The sequence below is a fragment of the Cucumis sativus genome, chromosome 3 (genome assembly GCF_000004075.3).
Source record: "Cucumis sativus cultivar 9930 chromosome 3, Cucumber_9930_V3, whole genome shotgun sequence".
Lineage (NCBI taxonomy): Eukaryota > Viridiplantae > Streptophyta > Magnoliopsida > Cucurbitales > Cucurbitaceae > Cucumis > Cucumis sativus.
The window spans coordinates 30,167,674-30,184,576 of NC_026657.2; the positions used below are offsets into that span (position 1 = coordinate 30,167,674).

Genomic DNA, 16,903 nt, shown 5'->3' on the forward strand with positions numbered 1-16,903 from the left:
ACACAATACAAAAAGACAGATAATTATTGTGAATGAAATGAAGCCTTTCTCTACAAATTTTAAAAAGATAAGTTGTTAAAGACAAAAAAAACAAAACTTGGTTCTAATTAAATGCCTTCTTTTTTTTTTTAGTTTTTAATCCTCTTTTTTCCACACTTAATCTTTCATTTTATTCAAATTTGTAACTGTTGTTCCAGAATTACGACTTCCCATTTTGAAATCCATGCAAGTCTTCCATATATCGAGTGAGTAATGTGTTTGATCATATGATACAAGCCGAATTTGTTAGTATAGATAGATACAATACAATGCCAAACAAGCCAAAAGATAAGGGGAAAAAAACTGAAAGAAAGAAAAAATTACACAAGTGGATGGAAGGATGTATTTCATTTTCTTTTTCAACTCCCAATTACAGTCATTTAAGCAAACAAACAACTTAATGACAAGAAGGAGCAGTAGGAGACATGTACAGGAACTTTCGATGAGGAGAATCGTGGTATCGATCGATGTTTCGTACTGGAGTTTTCAAAGGCAGCAACTTGTAGTTGATGCAGGCTGGAACTCTTGCTGCTTCAGAATGTTTCTTTTTACAACAGTGGAACCCTCTTCAATCAGACTAGGAGCCTCCATTATCTGTGGAGAACAAAAGAAACGGATTATACAAAGAATAAGTTGATTGGTTTCTCGATTCCAATACTCGAAGTTGGTTTGAAAGAAATCTACCTTCAATGCCAAATCTTCAAAGCATTTCTCCACATTCTCTCTAGTTTTAGCACTGCATTCAAGAAAATAGGATCCAAGCACCTTTGCTAGAGCAATTCCCTCCTCTCTGCTCACAGCCCTTTCAGATTCCTATTTGTAAAACACACATTAAGTTCTATCATTTTTTTCAAGACAACTTAGAAGTACGTGAAAAATTCTGAGATGTGAATGGTAGAACAAAGCTTAAAGCTGTATAACATAGATCTTAGAAACATTCCCTAAATGATGATCGCTCCTCCATGCGTTAGTCAACAAATCATTTGCAAATGAAGATGCAAACATTCAATTTAGACATCTTGAGGACTGCTGTTGAGACTACCAGAGAAAGATGGAAACTTACTCTGTCAACTTTATTGCCAATAAGCATCTTGACACAGTCCTTATTCGTCGAGTAGAGTTCCACTTCTTTAGCCCATACGTCGGATAAGTTTGTGAATGTTTCTCTCCGCGTGACATCATAGACTACAACAAGATAATGAACATAACTATATTGAATGTACTGATTGACAAATGAAACAAACAAAATGTGATAAACTTCCAATAGCGACTGCTGTTTTAGGTTGTAACGAAATTCTAATTTGAATCAAACCAATATTTCCCCCACCCTCAACAATTGTCCACCATTTCGGTTCAAGATAAAAGTAGAGCATTTCAAGATAAATGAACACCACAAACCCAGAAAAAAATATTAGCTCAGAAGACAACAAAATGCCAGTGAAACAATCTTCAGCAAGCTTTGAAGGATGAGCTCAAAGTTTGAAGCATACCAAGAATGATCCCTTGGGCACCTCTATAATAAGAGCTTGTTAACGTTCTGAATCTCTCTTGTCCAGCTGCAAGAAACCAAGGCTTACACAAGTTCAGAAACAATTCAGATGAAGTGAAAAGCAAAGGAATTGATATTGGAAGAAGAGAAACAAATTGAGATTCCAATGAATTTGTACAAACTTTCTTCTTCACACATATTTTAGAAAGGGAACAAAACAGAAACAGTTTGAGCCAAAACTAAAAAAAATTAGATAAATGAAGTAAAAATCTCCAGAATTTGAACAACAAAAAAAGGCAGATAAAAGAACCGTTTAAAGCTTATTCATTACCAGTATCCCAGATTGTGAGCTTCAATCTTTTCCCACCAACCTTAAGTAGCTTGATCTTAAAATCCACACCTAAAGAGAAACAAACTAATTAAAGAAAAGCCAAAAAACAAAACAGATCCAAACATAGAAACCAAAACACAACAAAGAAGAAAAAGACGAGAAGGGCATCTCCTGTTCATCATTTTCCTTCATTTTCTCCACAACCAAACAGGTTATAAGCAGAAAAGCACTTCCCTCAAACAGATTATGAACAGACAAACACTTCCTTTAAGCAAAAGGAAAAGTGGGGTTTGGTTGGTGAGAGGAAAGCAAAAACTTACCAATCGTAGGGGCAAGATTATCAGCATTAGTAGAGATGAAGCTGAGAAGAAGACTACTTTTGCCGACACCTGAATCGCCGATCAACAAGACCTTAAACGACAGATCGTAATTGCTACTCTGTCCAGAAGAAGATCCCATTTTGATGATGATCTTCTTCAAGAATCAAACAGAAGAACAGAGAACGGAAAAGGGGAGAAGTAGGATTTTGAAGAAAGTAATACACAAAATTCTATACGCCCGTTTTTATTGATGAAAGAAAAAGAGAAGAATAACTTCCAAGAAAACGGCTAAGTGAGCACCAACTGAGACAACAACGTATTTGTTCTTTGCCCTCTCTCTTTTATTTCTCTTTTCTTAGATGTTATGTTTTTGTTATCAAATATTATGTTATACCTTTTTTTGGGTGAAGTCCATGGTTTTGTCCTAACTCTACTGCCTTGGGTTGCTGTTTCAGCAAAGGAGTTTCTTGTAAACTAAGATTTTTCTTGGAATAAAGTTGAAATCTTTCTTATGTTTTTTAGTAAATTCAAAATGGGGTTTTTGTGATTAGATTATTCCTTCCAAAAAGTTTTCAAATTTTGAAATAAAGCTAACATTTTTCTGTTTTTGGATTAACAGTTCATATCCAATAATTGTTTACATTTCCTATTCAAACTTTTCTTTTTCTCAAATATAATTTGGTTTACAAAATTCTGTTTTGGTTAAATTGTGTTTGTATTGTTCTTTTTTTCACTTCTATTTCAATTCTCACAGTTTCCTATTAACAAAATATATATATATATATATAGAATTAACTTGTCATGACATCGTTTAGTTAACGAAATATATCTATCAATTACTATATAAAATGCTAATAGAACCAACACATTAATGTTTAAGATTTAAATAGATATCATCATCCAAACTCATCAATTAAATTAAAAGTCCGAAGGAAATGAAATAAAGGGTTTCTAAGAGCTACAAAGAATCGTTGAAAAGTGAATAACATTATGAATGTATCGTCAATGTCTCAAAACAAAGAGCTGAAAAATAAAAATGATAAGTGAGATTTACATTATTATGTGTTTCAATGTTTAAGAAAGAAAAAGTTGGTGTGTGTGTGTGTGTGTTTATGGGTCAGAGTGGACCATTTTAGACACCAAAAGGCAAAGCAAAGCCAACTCTCTCATCTATTAAATTTATTGAGGTCTAGTGGGAATCAATCATCATTAAGATGGATAATGATGGATATGATCTTAAGCTTTTGCATCATTTTAATATAACATTATTCACACACACTAAACCCCCAGGTGACTACCCCATGCTTTCTTAAAAAAAAGAATTAATTATCTTTCTTTGATTTAAACAATTGATTAGATGATATTAGTGATTAGATGTTGTTTAAATCTTAAAAACGTGAAGGAGAAGACAAAGTCCACATGACATGAAAATTATTAGTCTAACTTAGAGTTCGACGGGGACAGTTTCTGCCCTTTTCTATTTTTCATATAAAATACCCACGTGCCCTACATATTATTACTGGGCCGCCTAAATTGGCCCAATCATTTCTAAATCAAAAATGGGCCTTGGCCCAGACTTCTTCTTCATATTCTAGACCGTACACATTTTTCACTTCGGCGATTCGCTTACACAAACTGAGAAAGGGGTTTTTAGGTTGCCGGAAGGACGAAGAAGATTTCTCAATCGGAGATCGGGTTCCGGTACAGGAGTAACGCCCAAGTTTGACGGCGATGGATAGAGAGTGGGGGTCGAAGCCGGGAAGTGGAGGAGCCGCCACTGCACAAAATGAAGCTATTGATCGTAGAGAGCGTCTTCGACGGCTTGCTCTCGAGACCATCGATCTCGCCAAGGATCCTTATTTTATGCGCAATCATCTTGGAAGGTCCTTTCTTTCTCTTGCTCATTCTAGTTCTATCCATTTTTTTTGGCAATTCTTGAGTTGAGTTTTATTGGTATTTGGGGTGTTTTTGTAGCTATGAGTGTAAGCTTTGCTTGACTCTGCACAACAATGAGGGAAATTACTTGGCGCATACGCAGGGGAAGCGGCATCAGACTAATTTGGCCAAGAGAGCTGCCCGTGAAGCTAAGGAGGCTCCTGCTCAACCTCAACCCCACAAGAGGAAGGTCTCTGTTCGCAAAACAGGCAAGCTTTTGTGCCCTTCTCCTTTATGTATTTATGTCATCCGCATTAATTGTGATTGAGGGTGAACAGTAAGTTTATTGTTGCTTCTTTGTAATCCTTCTGAAGGGTCGCTGCCAAGTTAATTTTAATTTGCTTCTCGATAGTGAGGATTGATATGAAATGATTTTTGTATAATTCATCTCTTTGCAATTGGATTGGTAATACTCTTAGCTTGACCATTATATCATAATGACGTATTCGGAACAGCGAGTTTAAGATATCTGCTTTTAAGTCAAGTAACATTGATATGTATCCAATTTACTTCACGTCGAGTTAGAATTCGCAGTTAGAAATGACCAGTGTTTTGGGGTAGCTTTGAAATTTGAAGTGTTGGTTGTAATTTACTGGATGTGCTCCTTATTGTTTGTGTTTGTACTTAAAAGTGGAGTAGTGCTAATTAACTTCTTCCCTGGCATACTTTCAGTTAAAATTGGAAGGCCCGGTTATCGAGTAACAAAGCAATTTGATTCTGAAACAAAGCAGCGATCTCTCCTTTTTCAGGTATGGCTCTATAGTTCGTACAACAGGCTTCTTTAGCATCTGTTGAAGATGATTTTCATTGAATTATTACTCAATTGTGTTGTGTATGATTTACCTCTCCTCTCATATATTGTTGTTATTCCATGCAGATTGAATATCCTGAAATTGAAGACCTAGCAAAGCCTAGGCATCGGTTTATGTCTTCTTACGAGCAGGTTACTAAGTTTCACTATTACATGCTTCTGATGCTTCTGAAAACACGATATTACCTTTTATCATTTTTATTTTCTCATAGAGCTAATTTTTTACATGTTCAGCGTGTGCAACCTTTTGACAAACGATACCAATATCTTCTGTTTGCAGCCGAACCATATGAGATAATTGCATTCAAGGTATTCTAGACATGATAATCGTAAAATATATTGATCATAGGTTTGGCTTTTTAGCTCCTACTGAGTACTGAGATCTTTACTTGAATGGATTTTAGGTTCCAAGTACAGAGATAGACAAATCGACTCCAAAATTCTTTTCACACTGGGATCCGGACTCTAAAATGTTCACGGTTTAGCTCTTTTCCTTTCCTTCTTTCTAACTTATAGAAATACGAATATTTTTTTCTTGTTCATGTGACACTCTTACCTCATTACTTACAGTTTCTTAGGAAGTTAGGATTATTTATGGCCGATTTTTAACTTTTTAGTGAATGAATTAAGTTTCTTTTTTAATCTATTTAGTATTAAACAAATCTATTGTAGTTTGGCTTCCCCGTGAGTAAGTATTAGATAGAAAATATTGATCGGATAGATTGCATCCTGATTCCCCTTTATTGTTACTACTTGTTTGAATTATTTTGGCTTTTGGGCCCCAAGTATCCGTGTATGCATTCTTGACTGGCTGATTGCATGCTTGGGAGTGTTTTGAAATTGTCCCTCTTTTAATCATGTTTGAAGTTTTAAATAAATGATTAAATTGATTTTGAACAAGGCGTTTTCGGATGTGATTTTGATAGAACATGACAAATGATTCCTTCTCATTTCAACATCACTTTAAAATATATTTTTACGATTGGTTTTGAAATTGTTAATTGCCATTTCAAAATCACCTTCTCCTCGTGAGGAGGTTATACCTTAGTTGTCAGCCCTTCATATTAGTGGTTTTTATTCTTTCATATTTAAAAATATGACACTCTTTCTCTTAGATATGGTTAATGATTTAGCACTTTTAATCTTGGAACCAGCCAACCAAAATGGTTACAGTTTACTAGTGTCATTTAGGTTTTGATGATGGACTTTTCTAACGACTATACTGAATATGAAATTTGGCAGTTGCAATTGTATTTCAAATCCAAGCCACAAGAGGCAAACAAGCCACCACCTGTGCCTGCAGCCAATGGAACAGTGCCATCTGGTGCACCCCCAAGGCCACTGCCGCCACCACCACAAGCTCCACCACCGCCACCACCTCCACCCCAGCAAGGAGCACCACCAAGAGTTCCTCCTCCTCCAATGCCAGGGTCCTTGCCGCCTCCACCTTCTGTAATGGCCAATGGCCCTCCTAGGCCAATGCCTCCTGGTGGGGCTCCGCCCATCCCTCCACCACCTCCCATTGGCAATAACACAATGGCGAATTTCACTCCTGGTACTCAGATGAATAGGCCTCCAATGCCGCCTCCTCCACAGGGCTTCCCAGGTCAGGGTATCCGGCAGCCACCACCACCACCACCCAATATGGGATAGGACACTTTAGCATCGTTAAGGCAATGGATTTTAATTGTTAGCCTCATTAGTGAATTTTGATGCGCTCTTCCTTTTCCGATCTTATTTCGGCATGTAGAATCATAACATACCAACCTTTGATTGTTGTATCTTTTAAGGCAAAATGAAAGAGTTTTGTTAATTGTGCCTATGTTTTCTTGTAGATGCTTTGTATTTCACCTACTTAAACCATATATAATTGTCATAAATACAAAAACGATTATTTTTCTTTTTCTGAAAAGAACAAAAAACAACTAAAACTTAAAGAGGATTTTCACCTTCTCATCAATGATTGATTTTCTTTATAATTCAAGACCGCAGATTCAAATTCAAGCAGACAACACAGCAATACTTGGAACACAAATGACCAGAAGTCCATATCAGGGAAGTAGAGCTATGGAGGAACTTAAATTGTTCTGGACAGGAAGATGGAATTTTCATAGGAAATGAAGAGACCCATATTTGTAAAGTAGAAAACTAAAGTCATTATTGTGAATTATTGAAGGGAAATTTCCCTCATTTCCTTTTCAGCAATAGAAGAGAAAGGGGGAGAGAAAAAGGTCGTGAGCTCAACATGAATGGAAGTATAAATTAACTCTAGGAGAAAAACTGCAAAAGTTGATGTTAGGACGTGGAAAAGAGTACGAAAATAATCTACAAGAAAACGCCTGAGAATTGTAAAGCACTCGCACAACCTGGGTCTCATCGCCATTTGTCACCCAACCACCCTCCACAAATTCCAAAACGAAGGCTCTCCGGTCTTCAATCTTTGTATAATTCCATCTCTTGCAGTAGGAAAACTTCCGGAGGAGAAACTGAGTTGTACGAATATGCCATTAAGGAGCCAAATTTCTCAACTTGCGCGAGCATTTTGAGGGAACACTCTTGAAATAATGAACTCAAGAAAACGTTTGGAATAGAATGTAGGGTCCACAGCAGAGATGGACAATGAATCAAATTGCATGGATTTGTATGCATGTTCGATCTTCTTGCTCATGTTGTACTCTTGTAGAATGTCGATGATACCCAGATATAGAACAACATCATAAGCCTCGTGAAACATCTGCTTTTCTTCTTTTCCTGGAATTTGCTCTGCTCTTGCTGGCATGTTCACTCCTAATTGGATTTGGAGTCTGCATATAACGAAGTGTGAAAGGGTTTTCTCAACAGGAATTCTCTGATACTGCTAAATTCCAGTAATTGCAAGAGTATGGAGTAGACATTAGAAAGGAGAATGAGGATTTTTTGGGGAAAAAAAAGTAGTACCTTGCAGTACCGGGCAACAGAAGATCCACTTCCTCATCCCCAGTAGCAGATGATGCTCGCAAACGGCTGCCTCTGATGTGGGGGCCAACAATAACACTATTATCATCTGTGCGAGGAACTAAGACAAGGCCCTGTGGATAGGTTGATATGTCATCCTCGAAAGGATCTGCCATTTAACATTAGCAGCTAATTGTGTCATGTTATTCAAATCAAATCAAGAAATCAACAAAAAATAACAATAATAACAAAAGTGAAATCAGAATTTCTTTAAATATTTATAATTTCATATGAAAATGAAAAGTAGTTCGCTGCAGAAGTTTGAACATTATCTCAGTCCATCAACCTTGCTTGCCGGGCATAAAAATATAGAGCTTCATATTCGTAACCAACAAATAACTGATTTTCAATCACAGAATATCAACAGCTAGCAGCACTTTCGTGATTTCTGAGACCCCTTAAGTTCGTGATTTCTCCAACCCGTGTAATTTTCATTTTTTTACCATATATGCTATTTAGTAAATCATTTATAAATTATATCCTAATTTTGAAGATCATAGATTAACCGGAACTACCAAAAGATATAAATATTCTCATATGATACTCACCATCCTCCGCAAGAATTCCCAATCCATCAGCCCTCATGCTTCGACTATAAGAAATATGGGATTGCAGCTGCTGTGGGGCACGATAATGCACACCCAATAACAGGCTATAGTCCATGATATTCTGCTCTTCTAGGAATTTACTGTCAATCTCAATCTGCCTATATTGAGGAGAACATTGATTTAAGAATGAGACACACGCACATATGCCTTTCAGTGTTAAAACATGCTTGTCCAGCAATAGTTGTTTGCTGAGCTATAGTTAATTCAATCAAGTCCTGTTCTATGTCAAACGTATCATGCTTACAAGAAAAAATAAGTTCTGTGACATACTAATGTTGGGCCTCGTCAGTTTAATTAGAGATAGGATATCCTTCCAAGAAACAGAGAATAATTTAAGAACAACTTACTTTAGTAAAGCCTCTCGCCAAGTAGGTTCCAAAAAAAACGAGTAGTTCAAATCCAAATCCTTGAGTATGGTGTTTTCATCTATTTCAACCTTATCCGCTGAACGTCCAAGAGACGAACCCTTCAAATCAAATCTCCGATGAATTCTCAACTCCGTGCAGAACATATTTCCCATTACTACAAAGCGAAACTGCACAAAAGCAAGATGTTAGGTAATAAAAAGTGGTTGTTTGGTTATTACTTAATGACTTGAATTACAAAGCAAGTTTGAATCAACAGTAGAAATAGCATGATACAACAAAATTATAACTTCTAACAATATGCTAGAGCCTGCACATCTAGAACACATCATATGTGGAAGAACTGGGGAATGCCACAGGCTAAGACAAAAGCTCAAAGTTTTGGAGTTCAATACCTTCTGACCGCTGGATGGCTTGATTCTATGAAGACCAAAAAATTTTGTAATCAGTGTATTCTCATATGACCTCACATGATGATGATAATCTGGAAGCATCCGCAAAAGAACCTACAGCAGAACATTAGTCGGTATTATTTGCTATAAAGGAATAAAAACACATGGCAATTTCTATGAAAATTTAATCATTGCATGTAGGGGCGTGCAACAATTCGTATGCTCGTTGCAAGTAGAGATGAACACACCTTAACTTCAGATTTTCGGAGTGTTTTAATCATGAAACGATCATCTTGGGACAGAAAGAAGACACTACCACTCTTCCCAGGTGAAGATAGCTCTCTAAGAGCATCATTTCCACAAATGGACATCATGTAGTCAGCAGCATCAATCTTAAACATCTCCCTCAGGTTCCTATATCGAATTTTTGTAGAGACTAGAATCAAGAGGATGCAGATATAGCATATTTCCAACATTATTGTGCACATTTTTTCTTCTTTGTGAACTACAGTTCATCTTTCTTGCAACCTTAGAAAATGCAAGTCAAAATGCATAACAAATTTACGGGATTAATCATGTACATACTCAAATCCTGAAATTAAACAAAAACTTTGATTTTCCACAACAAAGATACTTGGGTGGAAAAAACAAATATTCCAGAACTACATTAAAAGATATCTAAGAAACATAACGTTGACACTTGACAGAATGACAAAATGAAGAGTATTGTGATACAAAAACTCAAACATCCAATTATGACCGAGAGCCAAAAATGATATTGATGCAAAACAACTGCTAAATGATTTCTTCTTACCCTTTGAGATTTCACTCCCTTCAATGCCATATAAGAAAAAAGAAAACAATTATGAAATTCTCTCAACTAGTACTTATAAAGCTGATTGTTGGCTACAACGAGGCAAACAAAGAACCTACTGAGGGCATCCAATCATAATTTATTTGGCTGTCGTATTCACATCTCCATTTCTGACCAAATTTCTCTATCAACCATAGGATGTTTCATTATAAAAATTGGTAAAAAAGCACCAACACCTAAATCCTAGCGATCATTTAAAAGGGTAAGCATCTCCATATAAATGACTACATTCCTCGAAAGTGAACATAAACTCCTGAAATAAGATATATTATACACAACTATATAGGCTTGGATAACTACTTCACATGTATAAAGTTATCAAGAAGAATATATTGCATCCTAGTATATGAATGAATCAACATTTGAAAGTATCTACAAATGCTCTTGCATCCTATGGCCCTGCGTACAAATGAATCAATAGATGAACGATCTGTGTACATAACAAACCTAAATGTTGTAAATCTAGCATCTAACCTGAAGACCATTGGACAATAATCTTTCCACTTAAAATCTTCTGATTGATGAGGTGGAGTCAACTGGGAACCTTCTTTAGGGAAGTTCATCCAAAAGCTTGCTCGAGGACCGAAGTCTGAACTCCTGACTTCCCGTCTTTGTATGGGTGTAATTTTTCCCACAGTGTATCTGACCACATTCTAATGTATGTTCAACATTAACTTCTCAAAGTTGTTGACGGTATAAAATCACATATGAACATCTTTACGGTCACATATAACAAATTCAAGAACAAAAGGTACACAAGAAAGCATCATCCCTCTGTCCTCTGAATAACTGGTTTATGATTTAAGCCCGTTCACATTAACTCATTTTCTTCAATAATCTACTTTCCCTGGTAATGTTATTTCTAAGACAGATGTATTTAAATGATACTCATGAATTTGCGTCTTCCATGCCAACGAAAGAGGTTAATCAATATAATTATCAAAATCTAGGCAAAAGCAGCAAACAGTTGATGAATAAATATGTGTATAATATTCTAAAAAGAAAACGCAACTCGGGAGTTTTTTTTAAATGTAGCTAAATGAGCATACCTGATTCCAAGTTGTAAACTGAGCATCAAATCGTAACTCCTATGACCTTTTATGATCATCTCACCTGGTTTCTTAACCTCTTTGACCAGCTTTCTCTGTTTTCGTTTTGCTCTTCTTGATGATGGGGAGGTAAAACTATTTTCTAAAACAAGTTCACTAATAAGTACACCTTGCATGTACTCCCGTTCCAAAATTGGGATTTTTGTATCTATTTCATTTCTGCCCAATTCATATTCTGAAAACCCTGATGAAGGGTCATGCCCAAGTACTTTTTCAATTGAAACCTCAAGACTCCAGCGCCTTTCAAGGGAAACATTTTTAGTGCGATACTGTTCCAGATTTAACAGATTGCCCTTTGATATCTTATCAGATGAAACACGAGACGATTGCTGGTTCTGACCAACCTTGAAATTTCCCATATCCCCTGAAGTGGCATGATGAATATGTGCATGATTTTTGTTTTTCAAATCAGGTAACAACCCTCTTTTCCGCAATGCCTTCAGGTAAATTTCTTGAACCGCTGGAAGGCGGCTTCCTTTTGGATAGAATGACCCTTTTCCATCCTTCAAGCCCCTAGTCCACGTCCCCACATAGCAGCCTCCATCACTCCACATGTATACCCCGAAGCCATGCATCATGCCACCAAGCCAGTTTCCTTCAAATGAATCACCATTTATCCAAGTAAGGGTCCCTTTACCTGACATACCCCCTGCTTTCATATTCCCCAAATAAACATTTCCATTAGCCCATGTATACTTACCGGGGCCTTCAGGTGTTCCCTGCATCCAAGATCCTTCAAAAACATCTCCATTTGGATAGACTTGATAACCTAAACCATGTTTCAAATTTAATTTCCATCGTCCTTTGTAAGTCAAATTATCAGGACCGATGTATGTTCCTGTACCATGCATATAACCACCTGAAAATTCACCCTCGTAAACTGCACCAGAAGGAAAACGAATTTTTCCATTCCCATGCCTCATCCCCCTTCTCCACTCACCCTCATATATGCATCCATCTGACCAGACATATTTCCCCGTGCCCTCGGGGATGTTACCCAGAAGAGACCCAGAATACAATTCACCATTGACAAGCAATAGCTCCCCAACTCTGAAGCGGGCGGACTCAGAGGAATGAACGGTTTCACCATTTGTTATCGCAGATGTAAAATCTTTGATAGAAATAGCATCAAGCGATTTGGTTCTCTCGGCAGAAGTAAGTGCCCCTTCCACGTTTTCAACGATGGCCTCAGGGCCAGACATGCATAATGCCCAAAGAAGTCAATTTCTAATTAATATATTAATGTCCAATCCGCACCATCCACTATAAGACAGACAGTATATTGTACAAAGAATGTTTATCGCAAGAAGAAAATTCCTCGCTCCAACTTTCGTTCTTTGATCTATTAACAGCAGAAATAAGAGACTTGTGAGCGTGATTACATTAGAAAGTCTATCAACAGAAACAGAGCACAAAAAAACCATTTTATATATTCACTAGTATTTAAAACTGATGTAAAAGCAAAATGGAATAAAAACAATCAGTGTAGAGCTTTTTGTAACCTACTAAAAAATCTGGATCTGCTTCCACCTTCAAGCTAGTAGTTCAATTTAAAAACACATACAATCAACCTAGTTCAAACGGAAACCAATAAGACCTTACAGATTGTCCGTTTGGTTGAATATGACTACAATCCGTTTCCTGAGTCTGTGTTCGAAACTAATAGGGAACAACGCAACTGTGTAAATTAGATGATTAGTTCTTAGAAAACAAACATCGCAAAGAAATTAATAAACTCCAAAGTTCACCATTACGTAGTTGACTTTACTGAGTGAGTTTACAAACATCGTGTATGGTAAAAAGCAGAAAAAACAGGAAAATACTTGAAAAGAAACTAAAACATGTGAAGTAAGAATTTCCAAAAGAAAAGGAAAAAAAAAAGGAGAAGAAGCTAAAACTGATACTGAGAATGAAAGGAAGCAGAAATGAAAGAGAGATTGTACCTCCGGAAAAGAGAGTGAAAGAAAGGGGGAGAGAGGAGGATCTGAGGAGAGGAAATTGGTGGAGGAGATTGAGAAGTGTTGTGAGAATCGGTTTCGGATCGATCTTTTTGAGTTGGGGATAGTGAGAATTGGATTGTGGATCAAAATCCAGCGACCTTATATTACTTTTCGATCAAACCCGCCACTCGATTCTGTATTCTTATTCTTCTTTACCCAGATATTGCTTCTTATTCAAACCCAAATTCCTCCTCTTTTCATTCACCTCTCTCCCCCTCAATCTTTCAAAGACATCTTTGCCCTCTCATTATTCTTTTTCCTTTTTATATACTCAAATTACATTAATCTCACCCTAACAATTCGAATTTAAAATTTATTATAAACTTTTATAATAAGTTCTAAAGATTTTAAGTGTGTGATTTAATTAAATATCTTCTCACTTTTAACATATTTTTCAGTTATCTAAAATTCAAAAGAAAGAAGGAAAGAAAAGAAAAGTTTTAAAATGGGAAGGAAAGGTAATTTTGCATTTTTTGTTTTCTTTGAACCTTTTCTACTTTATTTAACTTAGGTAGATGCTGTCTCCCAATATCCCTTCTGTCTGTTTCTTTATTTTAGTAATTAATATTGTTTTCAACTTTAGCAAAAACAAATTAATTTATTAACAAAATAAACAAGTTGATAAGTATTCAAAAACCAATCCTCCTCCCCTTTTCCTCTCCTATCCAAATACATCTCAATGCTCTACGGTTCTATATTCATTTATTCATAACATTCATATTCCAATTTCTTCATAGTTTATGCCAACTTGGTTCCTTGCCTTATTTCAATTGTTTATTTATTATATTTTCTTTACACATTATAATTTTAAATATACCTTAGTTTATTAAAAAGAAAAAAAAAACTTTTTGGAGTAAATAAAACGTGGACAATGATTGGACTTACACAATCCAATGAGCCTAAAAGGCAAAAAAATAAAAAAAGATAGGGATCAAGTTCTCAATTCAACTTTATATGCCATTTCTTTTACCTTTTTTTCCCCTTTCATTTCCCAAATTTTAAAAGTTATCTATAAAGTATTCAAATATATATATGTATAAAGTGATTGGGACCAGTAACATATTCATTTATTTTTTTTAATACTAACAAATGTCCGATAGTGGGTATGATTAGCCTTTGATTACTAAGGTTTTCATCATATTTTAATCTTAATTAAGGGTGTAAGAAAGACATCCCATCAAGGATAACTTAAATATTTTGAGAATGCATGCTACCAAGTCTAGTCTATATTGTTGTTCTATTCTTGTCATTTTTCTATAATGTGTGACTTAAAATATCAGTTATTTAACTAATTGATGGGAAATTTTGAAATTATTAGTTGTTTGTGTGTGTGTTTTTAATAATGTCTTTTAAAAAATAGACCAAATTTGTCTATTACTTATTCTATACATTTACTTCAACTTCACAATAAAATTAATATTAATTTGTTTATTTATGAAGTTAAAAAGTGGTTGAATTTTCCAAGTTTTAGGATGTGGTTTAATTATTTGTAATGCTCATTGATGATATGTATATATTAATTATAAAGGCACTGACTTTCGCTTGGGATTTGGGTAATACCTTTTCTTTGTAGATAAGTATAGATTATATATTATATATTCTTATATGGCTTCCTTTTGTATTGGACAACTATTTGGGAAATGATATACTAAAACCAATCCAATGCATTCAAAAATATTACTCATTATCATATTAAAGAGTTATTTTCTTTTAAAACAAAAGTTAAAGTATATATTAAAAATGAAGAAATTAATCCAAGCTCGAAAAAGATTAGATTTTATTATCAATATCGATGGAATTTAAAATTTTGATATATTTTATAAATATTTTAATTTTTTAGGTTCGAAAATGTGTTTAAAAATTTAGAATTATAAAATTTGTATTTAATTTAATTTTAGTATATTTTGTAAATATTTAATTATTTATTTTTAAGTTTGTTTGTAAATATTTTATATTTGTTTTTACTTATGTTTGCAAAAACTAGATTTAAGTTTAAACAAAACTTACTAAAGTATAAAAAGCTTATTACTAGTTTTGTTTATTGTTTTTAGTTTTTTAAAGGCAATTCTATTATTTTATAATTTCTTATGATGATCTGTATTATTTTTGGATATAAGGGTTGAATTCTTAAATAAATTTAAAAAACAAAAACAAATTTTTAGGTATTTGCAAATTTTGGATTGGATTTTTTTAAAAATAGTTGGTAAAAGGTAAATAACAAAAAAAAATTGAATGCAGAAATAATAATTTACAAGTTTAATTTTTAAAGGAAAAAAACAAAAAAAAAATGTTATCATATGTGAAGTTAAGGATTTGATTAAATGTGTAAAGAAAAAGCATAAACATCCAAGAGAAGGACTTTTTAGGGATTTAGAGAAAAAAAAAAACCGAGTGGGTTAAGACGAGTTGGAAATGACCAAAGCCTCTCTCTATCGACAAAGAATAATGAAAGAGAGAGGTCGGTTCATTATTTTATGGTCACCGCCGACGATGCCGTCCCAACACTCCTTAACATTGTTTTTCCTACCCACCCTTTTAATTATTTAATTAAACTAATTAAAATTACCCTAATCTACTCTCCTAATCTTCTAGGATCTGACGTTCTTTTGATTTGATGCATGCATTAATTATTGTGAGTTCCATATTTTTCTATAAAATAAAAAACTAATTTCATTCTATTCCAAGTTGTTTCCTATTGGCATCCTTTCACCTAATTGTGAATGTTTGTTTATTAATGTTAAATCTGTCAATAAATTAAATACATATGTTGGGAATCCTACGATATGGTTTCAAAATATAGTGTCGTCGGATTTTATAAAATATCAAAAGATCGAGTGGTTACTCCATAATGAAAAAAACTAAAAGAATTGTGATTAAACTTCCATCATATATGACTAATTAAGTCTTATTATTGCCTTTAGAGTTTTTATATATTAAACTTGACATAAAAGTTTCGATAAAATGCTCTTCTAATTGAAATCAAAGGAATGTAATTCAATAATATAAATGGGACTATACAAATTTCTACATAATAGTTTTACCTCATAAAAAAATTAGCATGCTCTACCAATTTAATAGTAAATATAATTTTTACTTCATCTATCAAATAAAAATAAATACATAGGCAAACAACGGTATCTATAATATTTTACCTTGAAAAAACATTTACAATATTTTTGTTGTGACCTCTATTAATATTTTATTGAGAATAAAACTATTTGTGTTATGGGTGCTTTGACATATTCTTAGAATTTGTTCTTCATTTTCGAAATATATTTTTTTTGTTTGTATTCCTCCTTTCATTCATTCGCATACTAAAGTAAAAGAAAAGTAAACGGATTTTGATTTTTTCATAAATTATTCTCACCTAAAAAGAACACTTATAATGTTGATACACATAACACAAGCAAAAGTTATTCCAAAAGCACATTGATAGATTTTATAATACATAGGTGTTAGACTTGACCCATTTACATAAATTTTTGTCTATTAAATAAATGAAGCTTTCATGCTATCTGTTGTGTTGATATATACTTGGAATATAAACATAAATACATCTATACATTTAATCTTAATATATATATTTTCCTTGAAAAAGACATCCCTCTTTCTCTTTTTCTCTTTGAGATAAAGTGT

The 16,903-nt window shown here is 34.2% G+C and overlaps 3 protein-coding genes across 3 annotated transcripts; 1 reads left to right on the forward strand and 2 right to left on the reverse strand.

The window, feature by feature from the left end:
* Positions 1-212: 212 nt before the first annotated feature.
* On the reverse strand, positions 213-2,590 carry LOC101223102 (ras-related protein RABC2a). Its single transcript, XM_004137799.3, has 6 exons — positions 2,180-2,590; positions 1,860-1,928; positions 1,530-1,595; positions 1,103-1,224; positions 724-852; positions 213-633 (listed from the first exon to the last, which is right to left on the reverse strand). Exons 1-6 carry the CDS (start codon positions 2,316-2,318, stop codon positions 526-528), a joined length of 633 nt encoding a protein of 210 aa, XP_004137847.1. The 5' UTR covers positions 2,319-2,590; the 3' UTR covers positions 213-525.
* Positions 2,591-3,776: 1,186 nt separating this feature from the next.
* Positions 3,777-6,747, forward strand: LOC101202831 (splicing factor 3A subunit 2). The gene is made up of 7 exons (XM_004137800.3): positions 3,777-4,062; positions 4,154-4,323; positions 4,787-4,863; positions 4,992-5,057; positions 5,160-5,234; positions 5,330-5,404; positions 6,168-6,747. Exons 1-7 carry the CDS (start codon positions 3,911-3,913, stop codon positions 6,576-6,578), a joined length of 1,026 nt encoding a protein of 341 aa, XP_004137848.1. The 5' UTR covers positions 3,777-3,910; the 3' UTR covers positions 6,579-6,747.
* A 283-nt stretch (positions 6,748-7,030) lies between these two features.
* LOC101203066 (phosphatidylinositol 4-phosphate 5-kinase 9) lies at positions 7,031-13,510 on the reverse strand. Its single transcript, XM_004137801.3, has 9 exons — positions 13,211-13,510; positions 11,208-12,609; positions 10,633-10,800; positions 9,533-9,698; positions 9,288-9,398; positions 8,875-9,062; positions 8,468-8,625; positions 7,863-8,028; positions 7,031-7,729 (listed from the first exon to the last, which is right to left on the reverse strand). The coding sequence occupies exons 2-9, from the start codon at positions 12,467-12,469 to the stop codon at positions 7,450-7,452; spliced, it is 2,499 nt and encodes an 832-aa protein (XP_004137849.1). The 5' UTR covers positions 12,470-12,609; positions 13,211-13,510; the 3' UTR covers positions 7,031-7,449.
* Positions 13,511-16,903: the final 3,393 nt, after the last annotated feature.

Excerpts from the sequence above, each read along its gene's own strand:
- LOC101203066 (XM_004137801.3), bottom strand. The coding sequence starts at position 12,469 with ATGTCTGGCCCTGAGGCCATCGTTGAAAACGTGGAAGGGGCACTTACT. Across the intron at positions 8,626-8,874 it reads TGGCGAGAGGCTTTACTAAA|GCAGATTGAGATTGACAGTA; the intron begins GTAAGTTGTTCT and ends TCCTCAATATAG. Across the intron at positions 7,730-7,862 it reads CTGTTGCCCGGTACTGCAAG|ACTCCAAATCCAATTAGGAG; the intron begins GTACTACTTTTT and ends CGTTATATGCAG.
- LOC101223102 (XM_004137799.3), bottom strand. The coding sequence starts at position 2,318 with ATGGGATCTTCTTCTGGACAGAGTAGCAATTACGATCTGTCGTTTAAG. Across the intron at positions 853-1,102 it reads TTGGCAATAAAGTTGACAGA|GAATCTGAAAGGGCTGTGAG; the intron begins GTAAGTTTCCAT and ends TTTTACAAATAG. Across the intron at positions 634-723 it reads TTGAAGATTTGGCATTGAAG|ATAATGGAGGCTCCTAGTCT; the intron begins GTAGATTTCTTT and ends TGTTCTCCACAG.
- LOC101202831 (XM_004137800.3), top strand. The coding sequence starts at position 3,911 with ATGGATAGAGAGTGGGGGTCGAAGCCGGGAAGTGGAGGAGCCGCCACT. Across the intron at positions 4,324-4,786 it reads GGTCTCTGTTCGCAAAACAG|TTAAAATTGGAAGGCCCGGT; the intron begins GCAAGCTTTTGT and ends GCATACTTTCAG. Across the intron at positions 5,235-5,329 it reads ATGAGATAATTGCATTCAAG|GTTCCAAGTACAGAGATAGA; the intron begins GTATTCTAGACA and ends AATGGATTTTAG.